The 22,015-nt window shown below is 39.5% G+C and overlaps 1 protein-coding gene across 3 annotated transcripts in view; it reads right to left on the bottom strand.

Annotated features, from left to right (window-relative positions):
- CACNA2D3 (calcium voltage-gated channel auxiliary subunit alpha2delta 3) overlaps positions 1-22,015 on the bottom strand; it is a 1,248,789-nt gene that overhangs the window by 804,615 nt on the left and 422,159 nt on the right. For all 3 annotated transcript variants that reach the window (XM_089681870.1, XM_089681868.1, XM_089681867.1), the window contains one exon: positions 694-753. In XM_089681870.1, the coding sequence (XP_089537996.1) occupies positions 694-753 (60 nt within the window). The remainder of the gene's footprint in view (positions 1-693; positions 754-22,015) is intronic.

The raw sequence follows: 22,015 nt of genomic DNA, 5'->3' as shown, positions 1-22,015 counted from the left end.
GTGCTTCTTGAAACCAGGAAACCCAAAACAGGTGTGTGTTTTTTAAGGGCAGGACAGCTGTCAGCAACACATCCAATATCATCACACTGATTGGAGTCAAGGTTGGCTCACTCCTGGCTCCAATTAGCTCTGGGAGAAGTCATTAAGCTAGGGCCTCACATACTTTTTCCTCCCTGCACTGTGAATGTTTACATGTTATGTGCAATTAAAAAATGGCAACATCTAATGTTTGTGTAGTATTATGTTCAGCAGACTGTGTTCTTCTATTGTTGTGATTTAGATGACGCTCAGAGCACATTTTATGCCCAATTCATGCAAAACTCCATGTAATCCCAAGGGGTTCACATACTTTTTATTGCAACTGTATGCTGGGTAGGAATGAGGAAATTACAGCAAACCTGAAGGAGTAAAGCACATGTTTCCTTAAAGGCAAAACTAATTCTGCATTTAAGGCCCATGGCTGTAGTTACATGTATATTGATATAACACTGTAACTGTAAAATAATAAAAGGGTGAAGGTAAAGCAAAGTAATCACCAATTGCACTCAATCCTTTTCCAGTACTTGAGTTTCTAATGGGAAAGATTCTGCTATAACTCACCATCCCACTGCAAGGTTTTTTTTTTGCTGGAACCTTCCCTTCAAATAAAGATACAATTTTCCGTAACAGAAATAAAATCATAAAGCGACTTACCTGTAGATCAGCATCAAATTCATGCTTCAAATGCGCCTCCTCTGCTGCTTCAACCAGCCTCTGGAATTGAAGATACATCATGTGAGTTAAAGTATACAAATTAATTTGTAGATTATATTTCTAGCATACAACAACCTGTTATAAAAGTCTGCTCCTTACACGTAGGATAAAAGTGCCCTCCTTTGGACAGTATATTTTCCAAAACCAAAATTCAATTCATCCACTGTTCGTGGCATTGGTGGATTCCACTATCGTTCATTCATGCTACCACTATTATTTCTACATATTCCCTCCACTAGGAGCAATCACCTCTTAAAGCTGAAATGTATCCAAGATAAATATGATATATTTTATTTTCAGATGCTCTAACATAAGCCTAGGCAAGTAATATCAACTATTGTCTCCTATTTGTATCCCTTGCCTGACTCCGAGGTTATAGGTAGACATCCTGCAACCCTAGATGAAGCTAAATATTGATTTGATTTATTTAGCTTAAACTACTGCTAGAATGCACTACTGGAAGCAGTATGTGGTCTGCTTTATAAGCAATTTAAAGCTTATGTTTAGTGATATTAGGGATGGGCTTGATATTCCAAATTGAATGTATGTTGGACTTTGAACATCAGCTGGGCAAACACACGAACGGTAAGGGCATTCAGCAGGCTGTTTGCCCGCCGCACCCACTCACAGTGCATTGTGAGAGCCATGATTGGCCAAAGCAATGCACCTGACCACAGACCCCCGCAACCACAAGGCCAGGGTTGTGGGGAAGGGGCCCTTGTCCCTGCTGGCATGGGGACACTGTCCTTATGTCGAGGGCATGTGGTCTGGTAAGCCGCAGGGGGCTGTCCTGCCTGCATGTCCTGCCAGGCCTGTGCTTGAATCAAGGGTCTGGTAGGAATTTAGGAGGGACACCACACTTTTTTACCCCAATTTTGTTGGGTGAGGTTCCCCTTAAAAGTCCTAAAGGGCCTGGTATGGCTTTTAGGGGAAACCCCACGCACATTTTTTTACTGCGGGGTTCCTCCTAACCTTCCTACCAGACTTAAAGGGTGTGGTAAGGATTAGGGGGGACCCCAAACTGTGTTTTTATTAATAAAAATGTAATTTAAAAAAAAATCAGTCCTGCTGTAGCAGGTTCTATACATTGTACAGATGTGCAACTTTGCAGGTAGTTTAAGGGGACCCCCCAGGCATGATATTTAAATAGTTTTTTTTACTTTAAAAAATAAAAATGACTGCCGCTTTAAGAACTGTACTTTTTGACATTTTCATGTCCCTCAGGTCAGTACCCAAGTCCCCATATCCCTTTTATGGCCAATAACTTGCATATAAGCCTTCAAAATGGGCACTTTGGAATTTACCAGTTCGAGTCCCATAGACTTCCATTGAGTCTGAAGTTCACAGTTGAACATTCAATAGCTTTGAACATTCGACTGCAAACTGAACACAGGAGTGTTCGGCCTATCACTGAGTGATACATTTCATTTTTTAAATCAGCACCAGATACAGTACTTACATGAATAATGAGTGTCCTGTGTGCTGGTGGCTGCTTCTTCAGTCCTCTGCCCCCCAGATACCCCTGCAGCTATAATCACCTAATGCTGAGAGGGTTATTATGAGCAGAAGGTCCCAGCTGCTGTGGTCTCTGGGGTAAATACTGTCCCTGGTGCTGATTAAAGAAAAAAATCACTAAGCTTCAGCTTTAACTGAGCAGACCACTTAACAAAATAAAAAAGGAAGGCTTTATGCCTTCTGAATTTTAAAGAACTCTCAGACTCCTCTGTGCATCATATGCACCCCTTTCCCCCTATATTTCTCTTAATTTAGCCACAAATGTCCAAATGTGGATAGAAGAGGGAAATAAAATAAGGAAAAATATCACCATTTGTAAATTTGGATGGTTTGTGCAGCCTCTATAACTTGCTGCCTCAGGTACTATCCCAATAATTCCATTATGAAGAACTCAAACCTACCGCCATCACTGTACAACTTGTGGCCCATGTATGCAGCAATGCTTGTAAGTGGTTTCACATGGCCATTGCTATCCCATACACTCCCTATGAGCGTCAAGATTTCTGCACTATAAAGAGTGGGTGTTGCTGTTTTGGAATGTTCAGGAGAGTTGAGGGCATGCCTTTGACCTGATAACTATCAAAGGTAGAAATGCATACAGAAGTCACATGCTTTACCTTCATGATAGACAAAGGATTTGAAAAAAAGAACCAAAGTTAATATTATTTAGTAATGCCTTGCATATTCAGTATTCAGTATTCCACTGCTGCCAGTGCTTTTCCTCCATTATCTGACTCAATTATTTAATAAATGTAGCTATTCATTGCATATACCCCTGTACAAATCATTAGTAAGACCTCACCTGGAATATGCAGTTCAGTTGTGGGCACCAATTCACAAAAAGAACATTGGGGAACTGGAGAAAGTGCAGAGAAGGGCAACTAAACTGATAAGAGGCATGGAGGAGATCAGCTATGAGGAAAGATTAGAGGAACTGAATTTATTCTCTCTTGAGAAGAGAAGATTAAAGGGGGATATGATCAACATGTATAAATACATCAGTGGTTCATATAGGGAACTCGGTGTAGAGCTATTCACCCTGAGGTCATCATAGAGGAGATGGGGGAACTCTTTATGTCTGAAGGAAAATAAATTTAATCTCCAAACACGGAAAGTTTTCTTCACAGTGAGAGCTGTGAAAATGTGGAATAGAGTCCCTCAAGAGTTGGTTCTGGCCAGCTCAATGGATTGCTTTAAAAAAGACCTGAATTATTTCTTAGATACACAAAATATAACTGGATACTAATAGTTATAGGTAAAGTTGATCCAGGGAATATCCGATTGCCTCTTGGGGTATCAGGAAGGATTTTTTTCCCCTACAGGAGCAAATTAGATCATGCGTTGCTGTTTTTTTTTGCCTTCCTCTGGATCAACTGTGGGCATAGGATTACAACTTTTTTTTTTTAATGGTTGAACTGGATGGACTTTCGTCTTTTTTCAGCCAGACTAACTATGTAACTATATGCCATACCTGAGGGATCCATCTAGAAGCTTAAAAACAACATACTAGACACCGCTACTCCAGTGGTTTCCACCAGCTTCTGGGTGCCTACTACAGCGACATCCAACTTCCAGGAGGATCACACATACATATGGTAAATGCATAATTACATTGGTCCAAGCTGGACCAATCTAACCATCTTCTTTAAGATATCTAACAAGTTCAACTGTGACTTTTTGAGTCATGCATCTTTACAGTAATTGCATGATAGTGTCCATGTGATCTATAGCACTACCTTCATCTTTAGACCCCTAAGAAAGTTTGTAATCTACAGTGAATAAAAATATTTCCACACCAACAAACAAAGCAATAAGTCACCTGCCACTGCAACATAATTATGAGGTATGTGATTACCTATAGGCTGTTGCAATAAACAAAGACATAAAAAAAGATCTGCAGCAATGTATACACAATCGCCCACATAATCTGAGATAAGCACAGCATTCCCTTTGTAATCACAATCATTGAGTTGTGGATTATGGAGAACAGAAAATGATGACATCTTCAATACCGCAGCCTAAAACCTTTCAAGGAGCAACAATGATTTGAATGTGTCTGAGTCACCTAATGAGAGACAAATAAACACTGGATCAATATCACATCATATTGGAAGCCAACAAACATCATTATAAATTACAATTACAGCATTATTTCACTGTAATCAATGCAAGGAGCATAGAGAACATCGCTTATCTGCATTGCTCTATTACATATGATGGATCAATATGGAATGTGCTGATGTGATTACCGAAACATTATCTTTTATTATATTTAATACTGCCTTTTCAAAATATGGGCATCGATGTTAAATTTTACATTGGCCTACCGATACCTTTTTGTTCAATTAAATGGGTGCATCCTTCCTTTAAACTGTACCTACAGTCTTAGCAAGCTATGATAAAAGAAATGGTTACTGAACTCCTTGGCGCTGGCACCTTCCAGCCCGTTAAGGGTTTCAGAAGCCGGGAGCTGGGGCGGGGTTGTAGGGTCATGTGACCGCCGTGATTCGCTGTCACGGCGGTCACATGATAGGGAAAGGTCCCGATCGAAAGAGGAGATCGGGATCTTTCCATGAGTACCAGACATGTGTGCTGGGAGTGCGCAGGGCACGCGCTCTCAGCACATATGTTTTTCTTAATATCACGCAAATTGCGGCCACTTGACGTCAAGGCCCAGACACCGGCCGGCGCAAAGAAGTTAAGTTAGGCATTAGAATCTTTATTTTAATTTATAATAATTTTAGCATATTTTTGAAGGCCGATATCAAGGACCACCTGCAGTACAAATTATGCCACCAAAAAAAATGTCAATATTTCTTTGCAGTAAATTCAATGTTATCTAGTAGTTTAGGGGAACACATGGAAGCATTTGTGCCAGTCTGAGTAAGGAGATTACAATCTAATGTTCCCACCTTAACCACTTGACCTCCAGAGGATTTATCCCCCTTAATGACCAGGCCTCTTTTTGCTACTCGGCGCTGCACTAATTCAACTGATAATTGCGCGGTCATGCAATGCTGCACCCAAACGAAATGTACGTCCTTTTTTTCACACAAATAGAGCTTTCTTTTGGTGTAATTTGATCACCTGTGAGATTTTTATTTTTCACGCTATAAACAAAAAAAGGCCAAAAATTTTGAAGAAAAACAATATTTTTTACTTTCAGCTATAACAAATATATAGTGAACTCAAAGTTGGTTATAAATTTAGGCCAAAATGTATTCTGCTCCATGTTTTTGGTAAAAAAAATCCCAATAAGTGTATATTGATTGCTTTGTGTGGAAGTTATAGCGTCTACAAACTATGGTATAAATAATGCAATTTACGCCATTTTTCTGCTATACAGCGCTGCGCTAGTTTAACGGACAATTGCGTGGTCATGCAATACGGTACATAAATGAAATTTACATCCTTTTTTTCCCCACAAATTGAGCTTTCTTTTGGTGGTATTTGATTGCCTGTGCGGTTTTTATTTTTTACGCTATAAAAAAAAGGCTGACAATTTTGAAGAAAAAAAAAACAATATTTTGGACTTTTTGTTATAAAACATGTCCAGTAAAAAAAAAATGCAAAAATCTAATTTAGTCATAAATTTCTGCCAAAATGCATTCTGCGACATGTCTTTGCTAAAAAAAAAACCCAATACGTGTAAATTAATTGGTTTACGTGAAAGTTATAGCGTTTACAAATGGCGGGAAAGATACTGGGATTTTTAGGTTTTTTTTATACTAATAATGGCGGCAATCAGCGAATTATGGCGGCGATCAGGGACTTATGGCAGCGACCAGCAACTTATGGCGGGACATTCTGACATTGGGGGGTACTGACTTGGGGTCACTGACATCCCCAAAAACACTAATACAGTGATCAGTGCAAAAAAAAAAAAACACTGACACTGTACTAATGGCAATGGGGAGGAAGGGGTTAACTTTATTTAGCAGGGAAGGGTTATAGGAGTGAGGGGAGTGTTTTACTAGGGGGCGGGGGTGTGTACTAGACGGGACAAGGCTGATCGAGAAAGAGAAACTGTTCTTTCTCGATCAGCTCATCCTCGAGCTGACAGGGAAGTGACAGACAGCACAGCTACTGCAGCTGTACTGTCTGTCACTGTTTGCCGCCGATTGCCGGGAGATAGCCGGTAAGGACCGGCTGTGACCCGGCGACTCACATCTGCGGCTGTGATCGGCGGGACAGATAGGGTGGTGGCGCGCCCCCTAGCTGTTTACAAAACACACGTTTTAAAATGTGGTTTTGCCTGCCAGTGCTGCCCTGCCGCCGTTTATCTACAGTGGCAGGGCGGCAAGTGGTTAAAGTGTTAGTACACTCATGACCCTGTATTGACTGTATCTGGTCTCCCACAGTACATCAAACATGGAAATTATTTTAGTAAATATAAACTGCTAAATACCTTTTCTCATCAGCAATTATAGTAGTTTTGTGACTATCAGTGTCCGGCTGAGCACTGATTAATTTTGTAGGAGGAGTTTTCATTCTGCTCTGACTGTCCTATGAGTCTGCATGACCCGTGACCCTATTTTTGGACAGTGCTAATTGGCCCTGTGCTGATCACATGCACTCTCCCAAATTAAAAAAAAACTCTCTAGCCATATACACTAAACTGAGCATGTGCAGAGTGACTACTAGAGCTCTGTACTTCCAGCAGATGGATTGGGTACAGTAGAAGAAGGGAATGACCAGAGAAGACAGGGTCAAACAGACTTTTTACACAATGTGGAGGATTAACCCCTTGGGTTCCATAGTGAGTATAACAAGCATACTTTACTGCATATATAGACTGATGTTTCTGTTGGGGGTTTACTAACACTTTAATAATAGATACACTAGGGGCACACTGGGAAGAAGTCAATTAACTTTCTGCTATGTTTTTGGATTGCCAAGTGGAATTTTGAATTTTTTAAAAACATGGGGCATGGTTTATTAGCACTGTGTGCATCTGTGGATGCACACTGCCCAACTCGTGTGCATAGGTGCCCCCATAGCACTTGGTTTGGTAAGGACACCCGAACAGGGAGAAGCGGACAGAGTTGGCAGAGGGACTTCCAAAAGAGGAGTTAAATAACAGTTCTGTGCAGTATTGTTGCACAGAGTAGGTAAGTATAACATCTTTTTATTTATATTAAAAAAACAAATCTTACTTTAAGTGAATACGGGAGTTTCCGTCAATTATTTTCCCTGCTGTCTGTGGCCAAGGCAAATTAGCAATAGTTTATTAATTCATATTAATTTGTGTCTTCTATGTTTATTTTAAGGATAATGGATTTCAAGATAATGGATCCCATCCTGGTACAATACCCTCCAATACTGTAAAACCTACAATCAAAATATTTAAAATATCAGATCAACCTTTTCATAATGATACAAAATATTTTCTGCCTGAGCCCTACTCCCTAAACATATGCAGTAAATACACATATTAAATGTGCTGTGTATATATAAAGGCTGTTAAACAGGACAAAGGATTTCTATTTCTGTTCATCCATTTCTGAGATATACAAAGCTCCGCCACCTAGCACAGCCCTATCTGACAAGACAGGTGACCCAATTCTTTCTTTGCTGCAGTTAACCATTACATGTCTTGTCCCTTCCCAGACAGCAAAAGGAGATAGAGCAAAATGATGAGTTCCTTTCTCTGTCGCTGTGCTCTCTCCTCCCATCAGCATGAATACTTATTTAGTAGCACATGAGCACTCCAGCACAAGACTGCAAGAGGCTGATGCCAATTGTAATTATGCATTAATGAGCACAAAGGTACATTAATGTGTTTCTTTTAATGTGCCCAGAGTTAACTTTTAACTAAGTTTGGCCAATATTTTGGCATAGTCTTTCTGTGGTAAGAGCTTTACGTTACCTGTTTTCAGATTATATTTTTCAAAACTCTCAAAAATCAAGAATAATAAAGGCATGTTAACCGCCTCCCACCCGCCATATAAGGTAATGATGGGTGCAAGGCAGTTCTCTCATTCTGGGAGGACATCATATGACTCCCTCCCATTCTTACTGCGCATGCGCGGATCCGGGAGCACGCAGCGCGGTGATTGCTGGTGCGCTGTGTCCCTCGGATACAGCGGATCACCGATCAACAGAAAGAGTCGAAGATTTCGGCTCGGTCATGTGATCAGCTGTGTCCAATCACAGCTGATCACATGTAAATAGGGAAACGCCGGTTAGCTGTCACGCTGACAGCTCAAGAGGAGAGGAGAGCCGGTAATCGGCTTTACTCAGAGGGGACATGTGCACTGATCATCAGGGCATTGATGATCAGTGTGCCCTGATGATCAGTGTAGCTCCAGCAGTGCCACCTGTCAGTGTCCATCATTGCCAGCTGTCAGTGCTCATCAATGCCACCTGCCAGTGCCCATTGTAGCAATCGTGCGCACAGATATGGACGCGGACAACCATGTTGCTAAAGATCCTCCATCTTGTGTCATTCTCACGCCAAATCAGTCCCCCCCTCCCCTTTTTGTTGAATGGCATGTGGTTTGGTGTGACTGAGTTCAGGAGTGCACAGGGCACATCTGGATACCCTTCATGGTTGTAAACCCAATTAGCTGATGCCATACTGTCTGTCCAACTCTTGCTCTGAGCTGCTCATAAAGCTATAAACCCGCCAGTCACTGGACTTAAAATCATTCCAGAATAGCAGTACAACATACATCTCATTTGGAAACCACATTTTCATACAATTGCATAACTTCTCATAGGAAATACGTACAATCAAACAAAGCATATATTTGGATAGGTCAGTTTAATGCGAGTCACCTGATACCTTACATCCCTAGATTACGTCTACCCGAGAGCAGAAAGCGATATTTACTTAACCACCCCAAGCAAATATGTCATATTTGGTGTCTGGACGTTCAGAATATCATTCTGCATATTATCCTACCAGTGGAAAGGATGCTACCTGTACCTGGAAGGTTATTGACCCTGGTATAAACTTGAGAGGGATTTGGGTCACAGCTGGGGTCTCCGCCTAAACCCCCTCCCCACATGAGGCGATTGGCCCTTGGCTTCTGAGACACCCCCTGCTGGGGGACTAGAAAAGAGGCTGTCTGGCCCAAGAGAGGTAAGATGAAGAGATCTCCCTTTTAACATCAGGAACCAACTTTGGGAGAAAAGGCACCCTTTTGTTCGGACACTTGGACTCTGCTTAAACCAGGACTTCTGTAAGTATTCTACCTCTCTAAACTTCTTTCTGTTATCTATCTGTTGTGTTATTGCTCTCTGTATTTTTATATATATATATTGGCTACATCTTTTTCTGTAAATATTTTTATTGCACCATTTTGACCTTTTTAATAATAAATCTGAAAAGTGTTGAACTGTTTCTAAAGCTCTTTAATGCAAACTAAGAATCCCTGTCTCTGAAGAGTGCTACTGTGTGTTTTAAACTTCTGCATACATCTGCTTGCGGTGACAGTGTGTATACAGACGCTTATTCAAACATCATAGTGTTACTGCTAAGATTGGCGAGTTTCCTCCTTCTCAGTACAAAAAGGTGGTGGTGGCAGTGTGAAGGGTTAATTGCATACTTAACCTGACTTACTAACAATCGCTCTCAGGCTACGGCACATAGATTGTGGTCCAGTGAGCTGGAAAATCTTTGTGCAGGGTGCAGCTGAGCGTGGCATTGTTACGCACGTGACAGCGTGTTTTAGATTGGCTAGTCCTTCGGTCACGAGTTGGTGGGAAGGGCTGGGGGTCTGACGCTGCGCCCGTCACACCCATCAGTGCCACATCAATGCCACATATCAGTGCCTACCAGTGCACATCAATGCCACATATCAGTGCCCATCTGAGCTGCCTTTCAGTGTTACCTATCAGTGCCAGTCAGTGCCACCTATCAATGCCAGTCAGTGCTACCTAGCAGTGCTGCCAATCAGTTCCAGTCAGTGCCGCCTATCAGTGCGCATCAGTGCCGCCTATCAGTGCCCGACAATGCTGCCTATCAGCGTCGCCTAACAGTGCCAACCAGTGCCACCTAACAGTGCCAGTCAGTGCCGCCTATCAGTGCCACCTATCAGTGCCATGTATGAGTGCTGCCTTTCAGTGCCCATCAGTGATGCCTGTCAATGCCCATCAGTGCCACCTACCAGTGCCTCCTCATCAGTGCCACCTATCAGTGTCCATCAGTGCAGCCTATCAGTGCCCATCACGGCAGCCTCATTAGCGCACATCAGTGAAGAGAAAAAATCACTTATTTACAAAATTTTATAACAAAAACTAAGAAAAAAAGTTTTTTTTTTCAAAATTTTCAGTGGTTTTTGGATTTTTTAAGAAAAAATAAAAATCCCAGAGGTGATTAAATACCACCAAAAGAAAGCTCTATCTGTCTCAAAAAAATGATAAAAATGTCATATGGGTACAGTGTTGCATGTTCGCGCAATTGTCATTCAAAGTGTGACAGCGCTGAAAGCTGGAAATTGGCCTGGGAAGGAAGGGGGTATAAGTGCCCTGTAGGAAAGTGGTTAAAAAAGGACAACATTTATAAAAATGTGCTTTGTGTAATTAACTTTATTACAGCAGAGTACAAAGTGTGGATTAAACAATGAGATAAAAACTAATTTTAGCATTTAATATAGGAAACTGGATAGGGAGAGCAATTCTCAGCAGAACAGACAGATTATCCACACAGGCAAACTTATACTTATAGACTGGTGCATCCCATTTAATACACGAGGTAAAGGAACAGCAAGTTCATTTATTTCAGGTATTTATATAACACCATGAACTTACACAGGGCTTTACATATATATTGTATGTACACACCAGTCCCTAATCCTCAAGGGTGTACAATCTAAGGTCCCTAACTCACATTCATACATACTCGGACCAATTTAGACAGGATCCAATTAACCTACCAGCATGTCTTTGGAGTGTGGGAGGAAACCAGTGTAACCGGAGAATACCCACACAGGCAGGTGGGGTTGGGACCCGAACCAACAACCTTAGTACTGCCAGGTGGAAGTGCTAACCATTTAGCCACTGTGCTACTCAAGTACATGACTTTAATGAAGAAGTATTGACCTTTCATGCGGTCAGCCATACTATGGACTGTATAGACAGTAAATGTGTGGCAGGAGGTAGATACTTTCTTCTGAGAATGAGAAGCAGGGTTCCAGTGTTCATTTAAATGACAGAGTGCCTCATGTTTTCAATCCTTCTGAATATGAAACCCATGACAACCAGATTTCATAACCAAGGGTCATTAAGCCTAGATGCCCAGGTCAAATTTAACAGTGCCAGTTTTCATTGGTTAATATAAGACTTATATAGCTGTGCTAATTCTAAGTGAAATATAAACTCCTGTTATGAATATACCACACACAGTATTGATAATACTAAAAATAGCTATGATAATATGCGCAAAAACAAAAATAAAATATTGAATAGAATACACATGAAAACACCCAAATCTGTGGATAGCAGTGAATAATACCCAAACATAAAAAGGCATAACCTAGGTACACCACTAGAAATAAATAGGTGACTATGGGTGAACAAAACATATATATATAAAATATATATATATACTGCTTCTTTCTTAAATTGAGCCCACAAAACAGTGTTATGATCCTTTTTAGGATCCCGAAGAACAATGATAAGAGTAAAGCGACAAAACTTCTATAATGCAACTAATTTGTTGCTATAAGAAATGCTCCCAAAGTATAGGTGTTCAGAGTGAACATAATGAAAAATGGGTGGAAGTGAAAAATAAAATAAATAAACAGTAGAAATTGTGTAAAGGAAAATAAAGCCACAAGGCTTTGTGCAACACAACTCTGTTGTTGAGATATATAATCCGCTAAAACTTACAGATACAAGTGAGAGAAGTGATGAATAGAATACACGTGAAATCACAAAACAGTGACCCCTAAATCAGGGGTATGTGAGATAGTGTAAAGTGACATGAATTATATGGACCAAATAGGTCCTGAATAATATACAGAAGACCCGATATAGATGAGTCACATGAACTGCATATGGTCCAGCCAAAACATGAAGTCCAATACACCTTAAACAGTGAAGGTAGTTAATAGTTCTTAGATAGTGTTGGTGTTTTTAAGGTATATACACAATACAATGAGATCCAACACTAGACGAAATGCCCCCCCACCTCCATGAAGTGACCCTGCAGGGCCAAAAAGCCTTTTTCATATATTATTGCATCAACCAGGAGCCATGATCCACTTCCACAGATATCAGGTCAGCAGATGGGTCAATCCCCCACACTGGTGCATATCGGCACAGCAGGAACCCTCTCCAGAGCAGTAATTCAGGCCATAGCCGGGTCGAAAACCGGCCGTTTAAAAAAAAAAAAAAAAAATCGGTTGTTCAATAGGCCGACGTTACCACCAATGGTAAAAAAAATTGGCCGATTTTCGTCCCGTCTACGGCCGGCATTTAATTACTTCTGTCCCTTGCAGAGAGCTCCACTATTGTATTTGACATGAAAAAGTATTGCGGTTGCAACAATATATCCATTTGTATTCAATTCGGATGCAGATGTTTTTATTCGGATACAAATAGATACATTGTTGCAACGACAATACTTTTCATGTAAAATATAATAGCGGACTGGAATTCTTCTTCCTCTTCTTTTTCTTCTTTTTCTTCTCCTTCTTCTTCTTTTTCTTCGTCTTCTTCTTTTTCTTCTTCTTGCAGGTCACGGCTCATGCACGGATTTTTTATCGGTTAAATGATCGGCCGATTTGCCCATCATTGCCGGGAAAATTGGCCGATCTGCAAAATCGGCTGATTTTTTTCCAACTTTACCGATGAAAAAAATTTGCCAAAACGCAGAAAAACGGCGTACCAATTAACTCACTAACGGTGCGAAAATCGGCCGATTTTTTTTTCAGCTGAAAAATCGGCCGATTTTTGACCCGTCTATGGCCTGCATAAGTATAGGAACAGCCAAATCTCATACAGTCGGAATGAATATAAAAGAAGATGCGCCCATAGTGTGATAATCACGTGTAATCACTTTTACATAAACCTTAAAACCACATGCTGTGGGTGTACTTGCATGGGCTTGTATTAGAGTCCCAATATGGCGTCTGTGATGGAAATTACATCACCACGTCCTACGCGTTACGTCACACTAACACGTGACCCTGAGAAATACTAAATAGGGGACCTAGAGTGCGGGAGGACCATACAGATACATTCGTTTTCATTGGTTAACCACTTCAAGTCCAGACACTTTCACCCCCTTCCAGTCCAGGCCAATTTTCAGATTTCAGTGCTATCACACTTTGAATGACAATTGTGCGGTCATGCAACACTGTACCCATATGAATTTTTTTGCATTTTTTTTTGCATCTGAGAAATACTGTGAGAGCTGTGATTGGTCACAGCTTGTCACATGGTACAAGGCTGTTGTGAATAGCCTTGTACCATGTGACCTCTGTGACCATTCACAGATTTCACAAGTAGTAAGCAATGATGTCAGCAAGTGACATCTTGCTTACTACTATTCATGTGATCACTGATTGGCCAATCAGCTGTTTGTAGACCCATGCATCGACCTTTTGATGTGAGCTGGCTATATTATACCATAACATCCCTGAGGGGGATCCTGCTGCTTTGTTTACTAACCTGTGAAGCAGGGGCGGACTGACCATTCCAACACTTGGGCACTGCCCGAGGGCCCGGGGTCAGTAAGGGGCCCCATGAAATGCCCCTGGTACCTTTTATAGGCTTTTTTTGGGTGTGCTTTGAGTGTGCGCAAGGACACAGGGGCCCCATGATCCCCTATTGTCTGGGGGCCCCATGAGTTGTCAGTCCACCCCTGCTGTGAAGGGGATACCACTGTTGGTCATTCTTGGTTTCTAACAGGCGTTATGGCCCTTTGGGTCGCTTCAAAGAGGTAAGGGGGCAATTCAGCCGTTTATGGATTATTTCCTTCTGGTTGTCATGCGAATATAACTATATCACCTGCACCTTCTGAGTTGTTGTATTATTTGGTGTTTTTCTACACACCATTGAACTTTATTTTTCTGGACATTTTTTATGTGACACTGGAACAGTGGTTTTTGAATATCGCGTTTTGTTGTGATACCACATATTTATGTTTTATTTATTTATTCATTTTAATTATTTAATTTTTTTGGTCTTATAATCACTGCACTTGTCACTTTAGTGTGATATCTTTAATCCCACATTAAGGGATTCACATTTTTTTTTCACTATTTCTTGGCTAATTTATGGTCACTATTAATATTAATGTATTTATTGATCCCACATTCAGGGATTCACGTATTTTTTGTTCACTATTTCTTGGCTAATTTATGGTCACTATTAATATTAATGAATTTATTGATCCTACATTCAGGGATTCACTTTTTATGTTGATTATTATTATCACTGCACTTGTCACAATTATGTGATATATTTGATCCCATATTCAGGGATTAACTATTTTCCACTAATTTTGGCTAATTTACAGCCTTTGTGGTCACCATTACTTTTAGTGTGAGTATTGATCCCACATTTAGAGATTCACCTTTTATGTTTATTATAGTTCATTATTATTGACGTCCCATCAGGACTTTTTCTTTCACTGGCGTTTCTTTATCCACACATTATCTATTCAATTCTTGTTCCACTATGGATCACTTAGTGGATCAGCTCACTGTATGAACTGTGAAAGAATGGCTTGTTGTATTCACTGAACTGCACCGGCGGCATTCATTAGTCATTTATACGGTTTGTATGTCATTTTGGATGATTCAAACTGTTTTATGTGCATTCTATTCTATTTTATGTATTTATTGTACATCATTTATTGGTTTATTTCATCTATTTTTGGGATAAGACAGTGAGGGAGTAGTGTAGTGTTGGGGTAGCGCTGCACCAATTCACTTTATATTTTGCACATTATCCATTTGGTATATGGTTGGGTGTCAGCAGACTCCTCCCCATAATTGTTATTAGTCCATTTTTTTGAGTAGCGCAGGAGGTTCTTATTGTTTATTTACATAAAGTGGTTTATGTGGTTAGCACTTCTGCCTGGCAGTACTAGGGTCGTTGGTTCAAATCCCAGCCACGGCACCACCTGCCTGGAGTTTGCATGTTCTCCCTGTGCCTGCGTGGGTTTCCTCCGGGTACTCCGGTTTCCTCCCACACTCCAAGGACATGCTGGTAGGTTAATTGGCTCCTGTCTAAATTGGCCCTAGTATGTGTATGTATGAATGTAAGTTAGGGACCTTAGATTGTACATCCCTTGAGGGTTAGGGACTGATGTGAATGTAAAATATATATGTAAAGTGCTGCGTAAATTGACGGAGCTATATAAGTACCTGAAATAAATAAATAATAATTTATCTTCTTCAGTGGAGTAGGAAGCGCCTTCCTATCAAGATCTGATTTCATTTTGGGCACATTTTTTTTGGACACTTTGTGTGTTGGGATTTTTATTTTAGTTTATTTTTATTATTTTTTGCATAACCTTTTGGGAAATTCCTTTGGGACTTGATTTTTCATTGTAATTGTGGGTTTTGTTTAAGTCAATGAATATATTAGTTATTGGTACTTCAGGGGAAGGATATTGATATGACTTTAAGGGATTTTTGAGGATTTTGTGTATTTGTGTGTGCTGATTTATACTTATTTAGTTTCATATACTTGTTTACAGCATAGATTTTTCTTAAATGTTCATAAATAGCATTTATTAAGATGACTAATGTTGATGAATGTCAATGTATTTTAATTGGTTGAATGATCAGAGATTGAAAAAAAATGTTTTGATTTATGTGATCTAAAACACTTTGTTAGTTGGATACTGTCTGCTTAAAAACTTGTCTGTTTATTCTGCTTTCAGAACACCAGTCTCTCTGCATAGCTAGTATACATAAAACAAGATACTGAAGACTTTTATCTTCTTTCTGTTTCCTAAGCAATTAACCCTCTGACAGCATGGTGTATTTACTATTTCTCCACCATTCTCAACATAACTGGGGCTATAGTCACGTTATTGCCCAGGCACTGCATTGAAAAGCCAGAAAACCTTCCTATTTCCTAAAGCCAAGTGACACTATGTAGTGACCACTGTCATCACCCAGGTCATTTTTTTTTATCAGTGCCTACTTTTATATGATCAAGGTTTTTTCTGAACTGAAATTGCAAGAAATGGTGTCAGCCCTGCCCAGTTGTCCTTTGCTAAACTACAGAACTCCTCCCACTTTACTCATTGCCACAGTATAGGTAATAATTGTTTAATAGTCCAAGATAAGAGTGCTGATTAGACTTGTTGAGATAGTAGGGGAAGAGTTAACAGGACACCGGATAACTCTGAGTTGTGAACACGATCAACAGGTATGTATTTTTTTAACAGATATAACAAATGGTAAACTTTTTCACAAATCAGAGAAGTGCATTGTTAGGATCCTTTCACACAGGCGTTCTGTTTTTTTTTTATCAGTTCGGTCATGTTTTTTCAAAGAAAAAAACGGATCAGTTTACATCCGTTTTTCATCAGTTTACATCAGTTTTTTTCATCCATTATTCTTCCATTTACATCTGCTTACATCCATTTTACATCCGTTTACATCTGGTTTTCATCCATTTTCATCTGTTTACATACATTTTTATCCATTTACATCAGTTTTTCTTCCATTCCGTTTTTTTTTCTTTAAATAGGGTTTTTTTCCATTAAAAAAAACGTATGTTAACAGATACGGACATTAACAGATGTAAACGGATGATCATCCGTTTATATCCTCTAGTCCATAGAAATACATAGGTGTCTGTTTTTCATTTGTAAACGGACAGATGAAACACGGACATAAGGAACACCCATGTGAAAGAGGCCTTAGGGTTTACACATACTTTAAATCAGTATCAGAAAGCGAACATCCAAACTGATTCAATTTATTCTAATGGGAACACTGTATACAGGGTCACAGCGAACAGCAAAATGACAACCTGAAGCAGTATTAAACCCAAAACTAAAAATGTACAATATTGCAGCTTATTAATCATTAGATGTTGTGGCTGCATTTGTTTTGATTGTCTGTTGTTTTTGCATCATTAGTGTGCCAGCTGCGACACGTGATTTTCGTGCCACAATCGAAAATGCCTGATCCAATATGCTATTTTTTTTTTTTTTTTTGGAAAATCGAAACAATTGATGTCACAATCGTATGAGCTATTTCTGTTCAGCAGATCTTTTGCTTTTCAACTTGTCTATGGTCTGCTTTACTCGCCAGATTACCAGGTGAAAATAACGGAAACAAAAGCCTAAAAAAAGAAAACTAATGCAGACACCACATCTAACAATTGGTGAGCTGCAATTAAAAAAAAAATGTTTTGGTGGTTAATATCGCTTTAATTGTGAACACTTTCTTTTCCGCTCCGTGAGGACGTCGATGACAAAACGCGTAGGGCGGGGCTTGATTGATGTGACGTCATTACGTTTCCCAGTGGTCCACGGCGCATGTCCTGAGTGGCTGGGTTCTACTATTGTGTTTGACATGCCATTGTTGCTGGTGTCGGCTAGGACACCATTTGTTGTAAGTGGGATGTGTGCATATTAAATTAATTCATTTTAAAAGGTACTGCACTATGAGCTGTTGTTTTTTCCCGAGTGCCTGGTCTAATACCCTACGGATATGGATATCTATAAGAAGTGGATTTTCCTAGTGACACATCCGATTGCAGAGTATTGCTCCCTGGATATCGATTTGTTAGCCAAGTACTGGTTTTTGCAGAGTATTGCCCCCTGGAGATCAAGTTTTAAAGCCAAGCATTGTTTCATCAGCCTGCTGACCATCACTCCCAGAGCAAATAGCACTTTATGCTGATTTAATATTATCAGCATTTAGCTCTGGTGAGTTAATTTAGTATATTTGGTGGTGGATTGCCACTTTTTTTTTGTGTTTTTTTTTCACTTTATTGGACTTTATATTTATTTCTATATTTTTTGGGACATTTATTCACATATATTTGTATTTATATTGTTACTAGCGCAAATTGTTTGTTTTTCTGTTAATACACCTTATGATTATAGGGCGGATTTTGCAGGTGGTAGAATAGACATTGGCTATTTGGCTAATAAGATTAAGATCTTTTCTATAGGCGCCAATTATATTTACTTATCGAAAATAAAGGAAACAAAAGCCTAAAAAAAGAAAACTAAAGCAGACACCACATCTAACAATTGGTGAGCTGCAATTAAAAAAAATGTTTTGGTGGTTAATATTGCTTTAATTGTGAACACTTTCTTTTGAAATGTTTTAAAAAGTTACACAATTGATGATATTTTTATTAGCATTACAAGCCTCATGACTTTCACCCGTTGACTGCGGTGAAATGAAAGACATTATTCTGTCCTAAAGATAAGCAAAATGAAAACAAACATAGAGAATAACGGTTCAGATGTAAAAAAAAATAATAATTATATGTTAATATAGTTTTAATTTAAAACTTCAAGGGGTAACATCACAATATTCTTGTAGTTCTTTTAGTCATGGGAGACATCAATTGACAGATAATGGTGTGAACATCCTGCGCTCAGGATACCTTCCAAAAAATTAATTAATCCCGAGAAGCTGCTCACATTAAATCATATACCAATGATCTTCAGCATAAACATGTGGAACCAATGTACCAAGCTACTGGCTTAAATTAAGATAAACATGTGAACCAAAATACCTAGTGGATAAATATCAAATAAACAAAATAAGTGTCCACTAAAGTGAAATCATGCACATAAAACATATATGTGATTATAATCTAAATTACTAAAGTGAAAATAATAATATCAACTAAAAAGTAATACGTGCTTTTTGCAAATGAATATATATATATATATATATATATATATATATATACACATACATTAACAATGTGCATTAACATATATATATACCCCATAGAGTGAAAAGGTCCAAACGTGCATATATGTGAACTCAATACGTGCACCTGCACACAAAACAACATATACAGTGGGGATCGAAAGTTTGGGCACCCCAGCTAAAAATTTGTATTAATGTGCATAAAGAAAAGGAAAGATGGAAAAATCTCCAGATTAGATCTTACAGATTAGACATTCTTATAATATGTCAACAAAAGTTAGATTTTATTTCCATCATTTACACTTTCAAAATAACAGAAAAAAAAATGGCGTCTGCAAAAGTTTGGGCACCCTGCAGAGTTAATATCTTGTACTGCCCCCTTTGGCAAGTATCACAGCTTGTAAACGCTTTTTGTAGCCAGCCAGGAGTCTTTCAATTCTTGTTTGAGGTATCTTTGCCCATTCTTCCTTACAAAAGTCTTCCAGTTCTTTGAGATTTCTAGGCTGTCTGTCACGCACTGCTCTTTTAAGGTCTATCCATAGATTTTCAATTATGTTGAGGTCAGGAGATTGTGAAGGCCATGGCAAAACCTTCAGTTTACGTCTCTTGATGTAATTCCCCGTGGATTTCGAGGTGTGTTTAGGATCATTATCCATTTGTAGAAGCCATCCTCTCTTTAACTTCAGCTTTTTCACAGATGGCATCAAGTTACCATCCAAAATTTGCTGAAATTTTATTGAATCCATTTTTCCTTCTACTCGTGAGATGTTCCCTGTGCCACTGGCTGCAACACAACTCCAAAGCATGATTGATCCAACCCCATGCTTAACAGTTGGAGAGAGGTTCTTTTCATTAAATTCTGTGCCCCTTCTTCTCCAAACGTACCTTTGCTCATTCCAGCCAAAAAGTTCAATTTTAACCTCATCGGTCCACAGAACTTGTTTCCAAAATGCATCAGGCTTATCTATATGTTCATTTGCAAAGTTCAAACGATGATTTTTGTGGTGAGGACGTAGAAGAGGTTTTCTTCTGATGACTCTTCCATGAAGACCATATTTGTACAAGTATCTCTTTATAGTGGAATAGTGTACCACAACTCCAGTGTCTTCCAGATCTTTCTGGAGGGATCGTGCAGTCAAATGTGGGTTTTGAATTGTTTTTCTCACAATCCTGCGAGCTGTTCTGTCTGATATTTTTCTTGGTCTTCCAGATCTTGCTTTAACTTCCACTGTTCCTGATGACTGCCATTTCTTAATTACATTCCGAACAGAGGATATTGACATCTGAAAACGCTTTGCTATCTTCTTGTAGCCTTCTCCAGCTTTGTGAGCGTCAACTATTTTCAGTTTCAGTTTTCTAGAAAACTGCTTAGAAGAACCCATGGTGGGTGCTGATTGTTGGGGCAAGGTCAGATGAGTCTGGGCATTTAAAACCTTTGAGATTGACATCACCTGGTCTTCCCAGACGATGATTGAGAACAATCCATGACACTGGCAGGACTCAGCTTGGCAAAGGGGGCAGTGCAGGCTATAAATTCTGCAGGGTGCCCAAACTTTTGCAGACGCCATTTTTTTGTTTTCTGTTATTTTGAAAGTATAAATGATGGAAATAAAATCTAACTTTTGTTGACATATTATAAGAATGTCTAATCTGTAATTTGATGCCTTTTGGAGATTTTTCCATCTTTCCTTGGCTTCTTTATGCACATTAATACACATTTTTAGCTGGGGTGCCCAAACTTTCGATCCCCACTGTATATATATATATATACCCCATAAAGTGAAAAGGTCCAAACGTGCATATATGTGAACTCAATACGTGCACCTGCACACAAAACAACATATATTTCCGTGTATATAAAGTCCAAATGAAGATGATCACACTCAGGTGAACAACAAACACTCATGCTGGTACTTGTATATAGAAGTGAGTTGATAGTTGAGCAGAAGATCATCCGAACACCGGCTGAATCAGCCTCTCACCTTAAGAATTCGACCCTTGCTAGTCAAAACGTTTACTAGGATCCCTCTCACAGATCCACCAGGTAAGTATCACTCCAAACGACTGCTCACACTGTATATGAATCTCCCCCCAGGGATCAGCACTTCAATAATGGCTCCTTCTCCAAGTCAGGTTAAACGCTGCGCCAACCACTCATATGGAACATAAAACACAAGCTTCCATTGTGTAATATGTTTATTACCAAGTGTCATAAACAATAGAAAGCGCATTTACATTTAAAACTGTAACAATTCAGGGCTCCAACCACATGCTTTTGGATATAATCTGCATGGGTGTACAAGGGTGTACAAAGGTGTACCAAAATGTCCGCCACATCGGAAATGCGTCACTACGTTGGGCCGGCGCGTTGCGTCACAGTATCATGTGACTTCCACATGTTTATGCTGAAGATCAATTGACAGATGTCTTTTTTTAGTGGTCCCTTTCACAGGTTCCTGCTAGAGTTAGAGTTTAAAGTGTTACTAAACCCACAACAGTAAAATCAGTCTGTATATGCAGTAAAGCATGCTTGTTATGCTCACTGTGGAACCTAAGAGGTTAATCCTCTGCATTGTGTAAAAAGGCCGTTTGTTCCTGATTGCTCTGTTCCTCCCCTTGTTTAAGAGACCACCTCTTCCTCTATTTCCTGATAAGACAGACTGAATAGTAGGCATTTTACACATGCTCAGCTTGGTGTGTATTGCTAGCAAGGCTTTTTTTTTTCCCTTGGGAGAGTCCATGTGATTAGCACAGGGCCAATCAGCACTATCCAGACAGAGGGGGTTTTGCAATCTCCTAGAGCACAAAGAAAACTCCTCCTACAAGCTTTACCATGTGCTTGGCTGGACACTGATAGAAGTCACAGGACTGCTCTAACTTCTGATGAGAAATGGTATTTAGCAGTTTATATTTACTAAAATAATTGC

This window comes from Staurois parvus, unplaced genomic scaffold, assembly GCF_062004578.1.
Source record: "Staurois parvus isolate SC_StPar_1 unplaced genomic scaffold, SC_StPar_1.0 ptg000282l, whole genome shotgun sequence".
NCBI classification, from domain to species: domain Eukaryota; kingdom Metazoa; phylum Chordata; class Amphibia; order Anura; family Ranidae; genus Staurois; species Staurois parvus.
The sequence above is the reverse complement of the archived record's forward strand: the minus strand, read 5'-3'. Positions and strand labels throughout refer to the sequence as shown.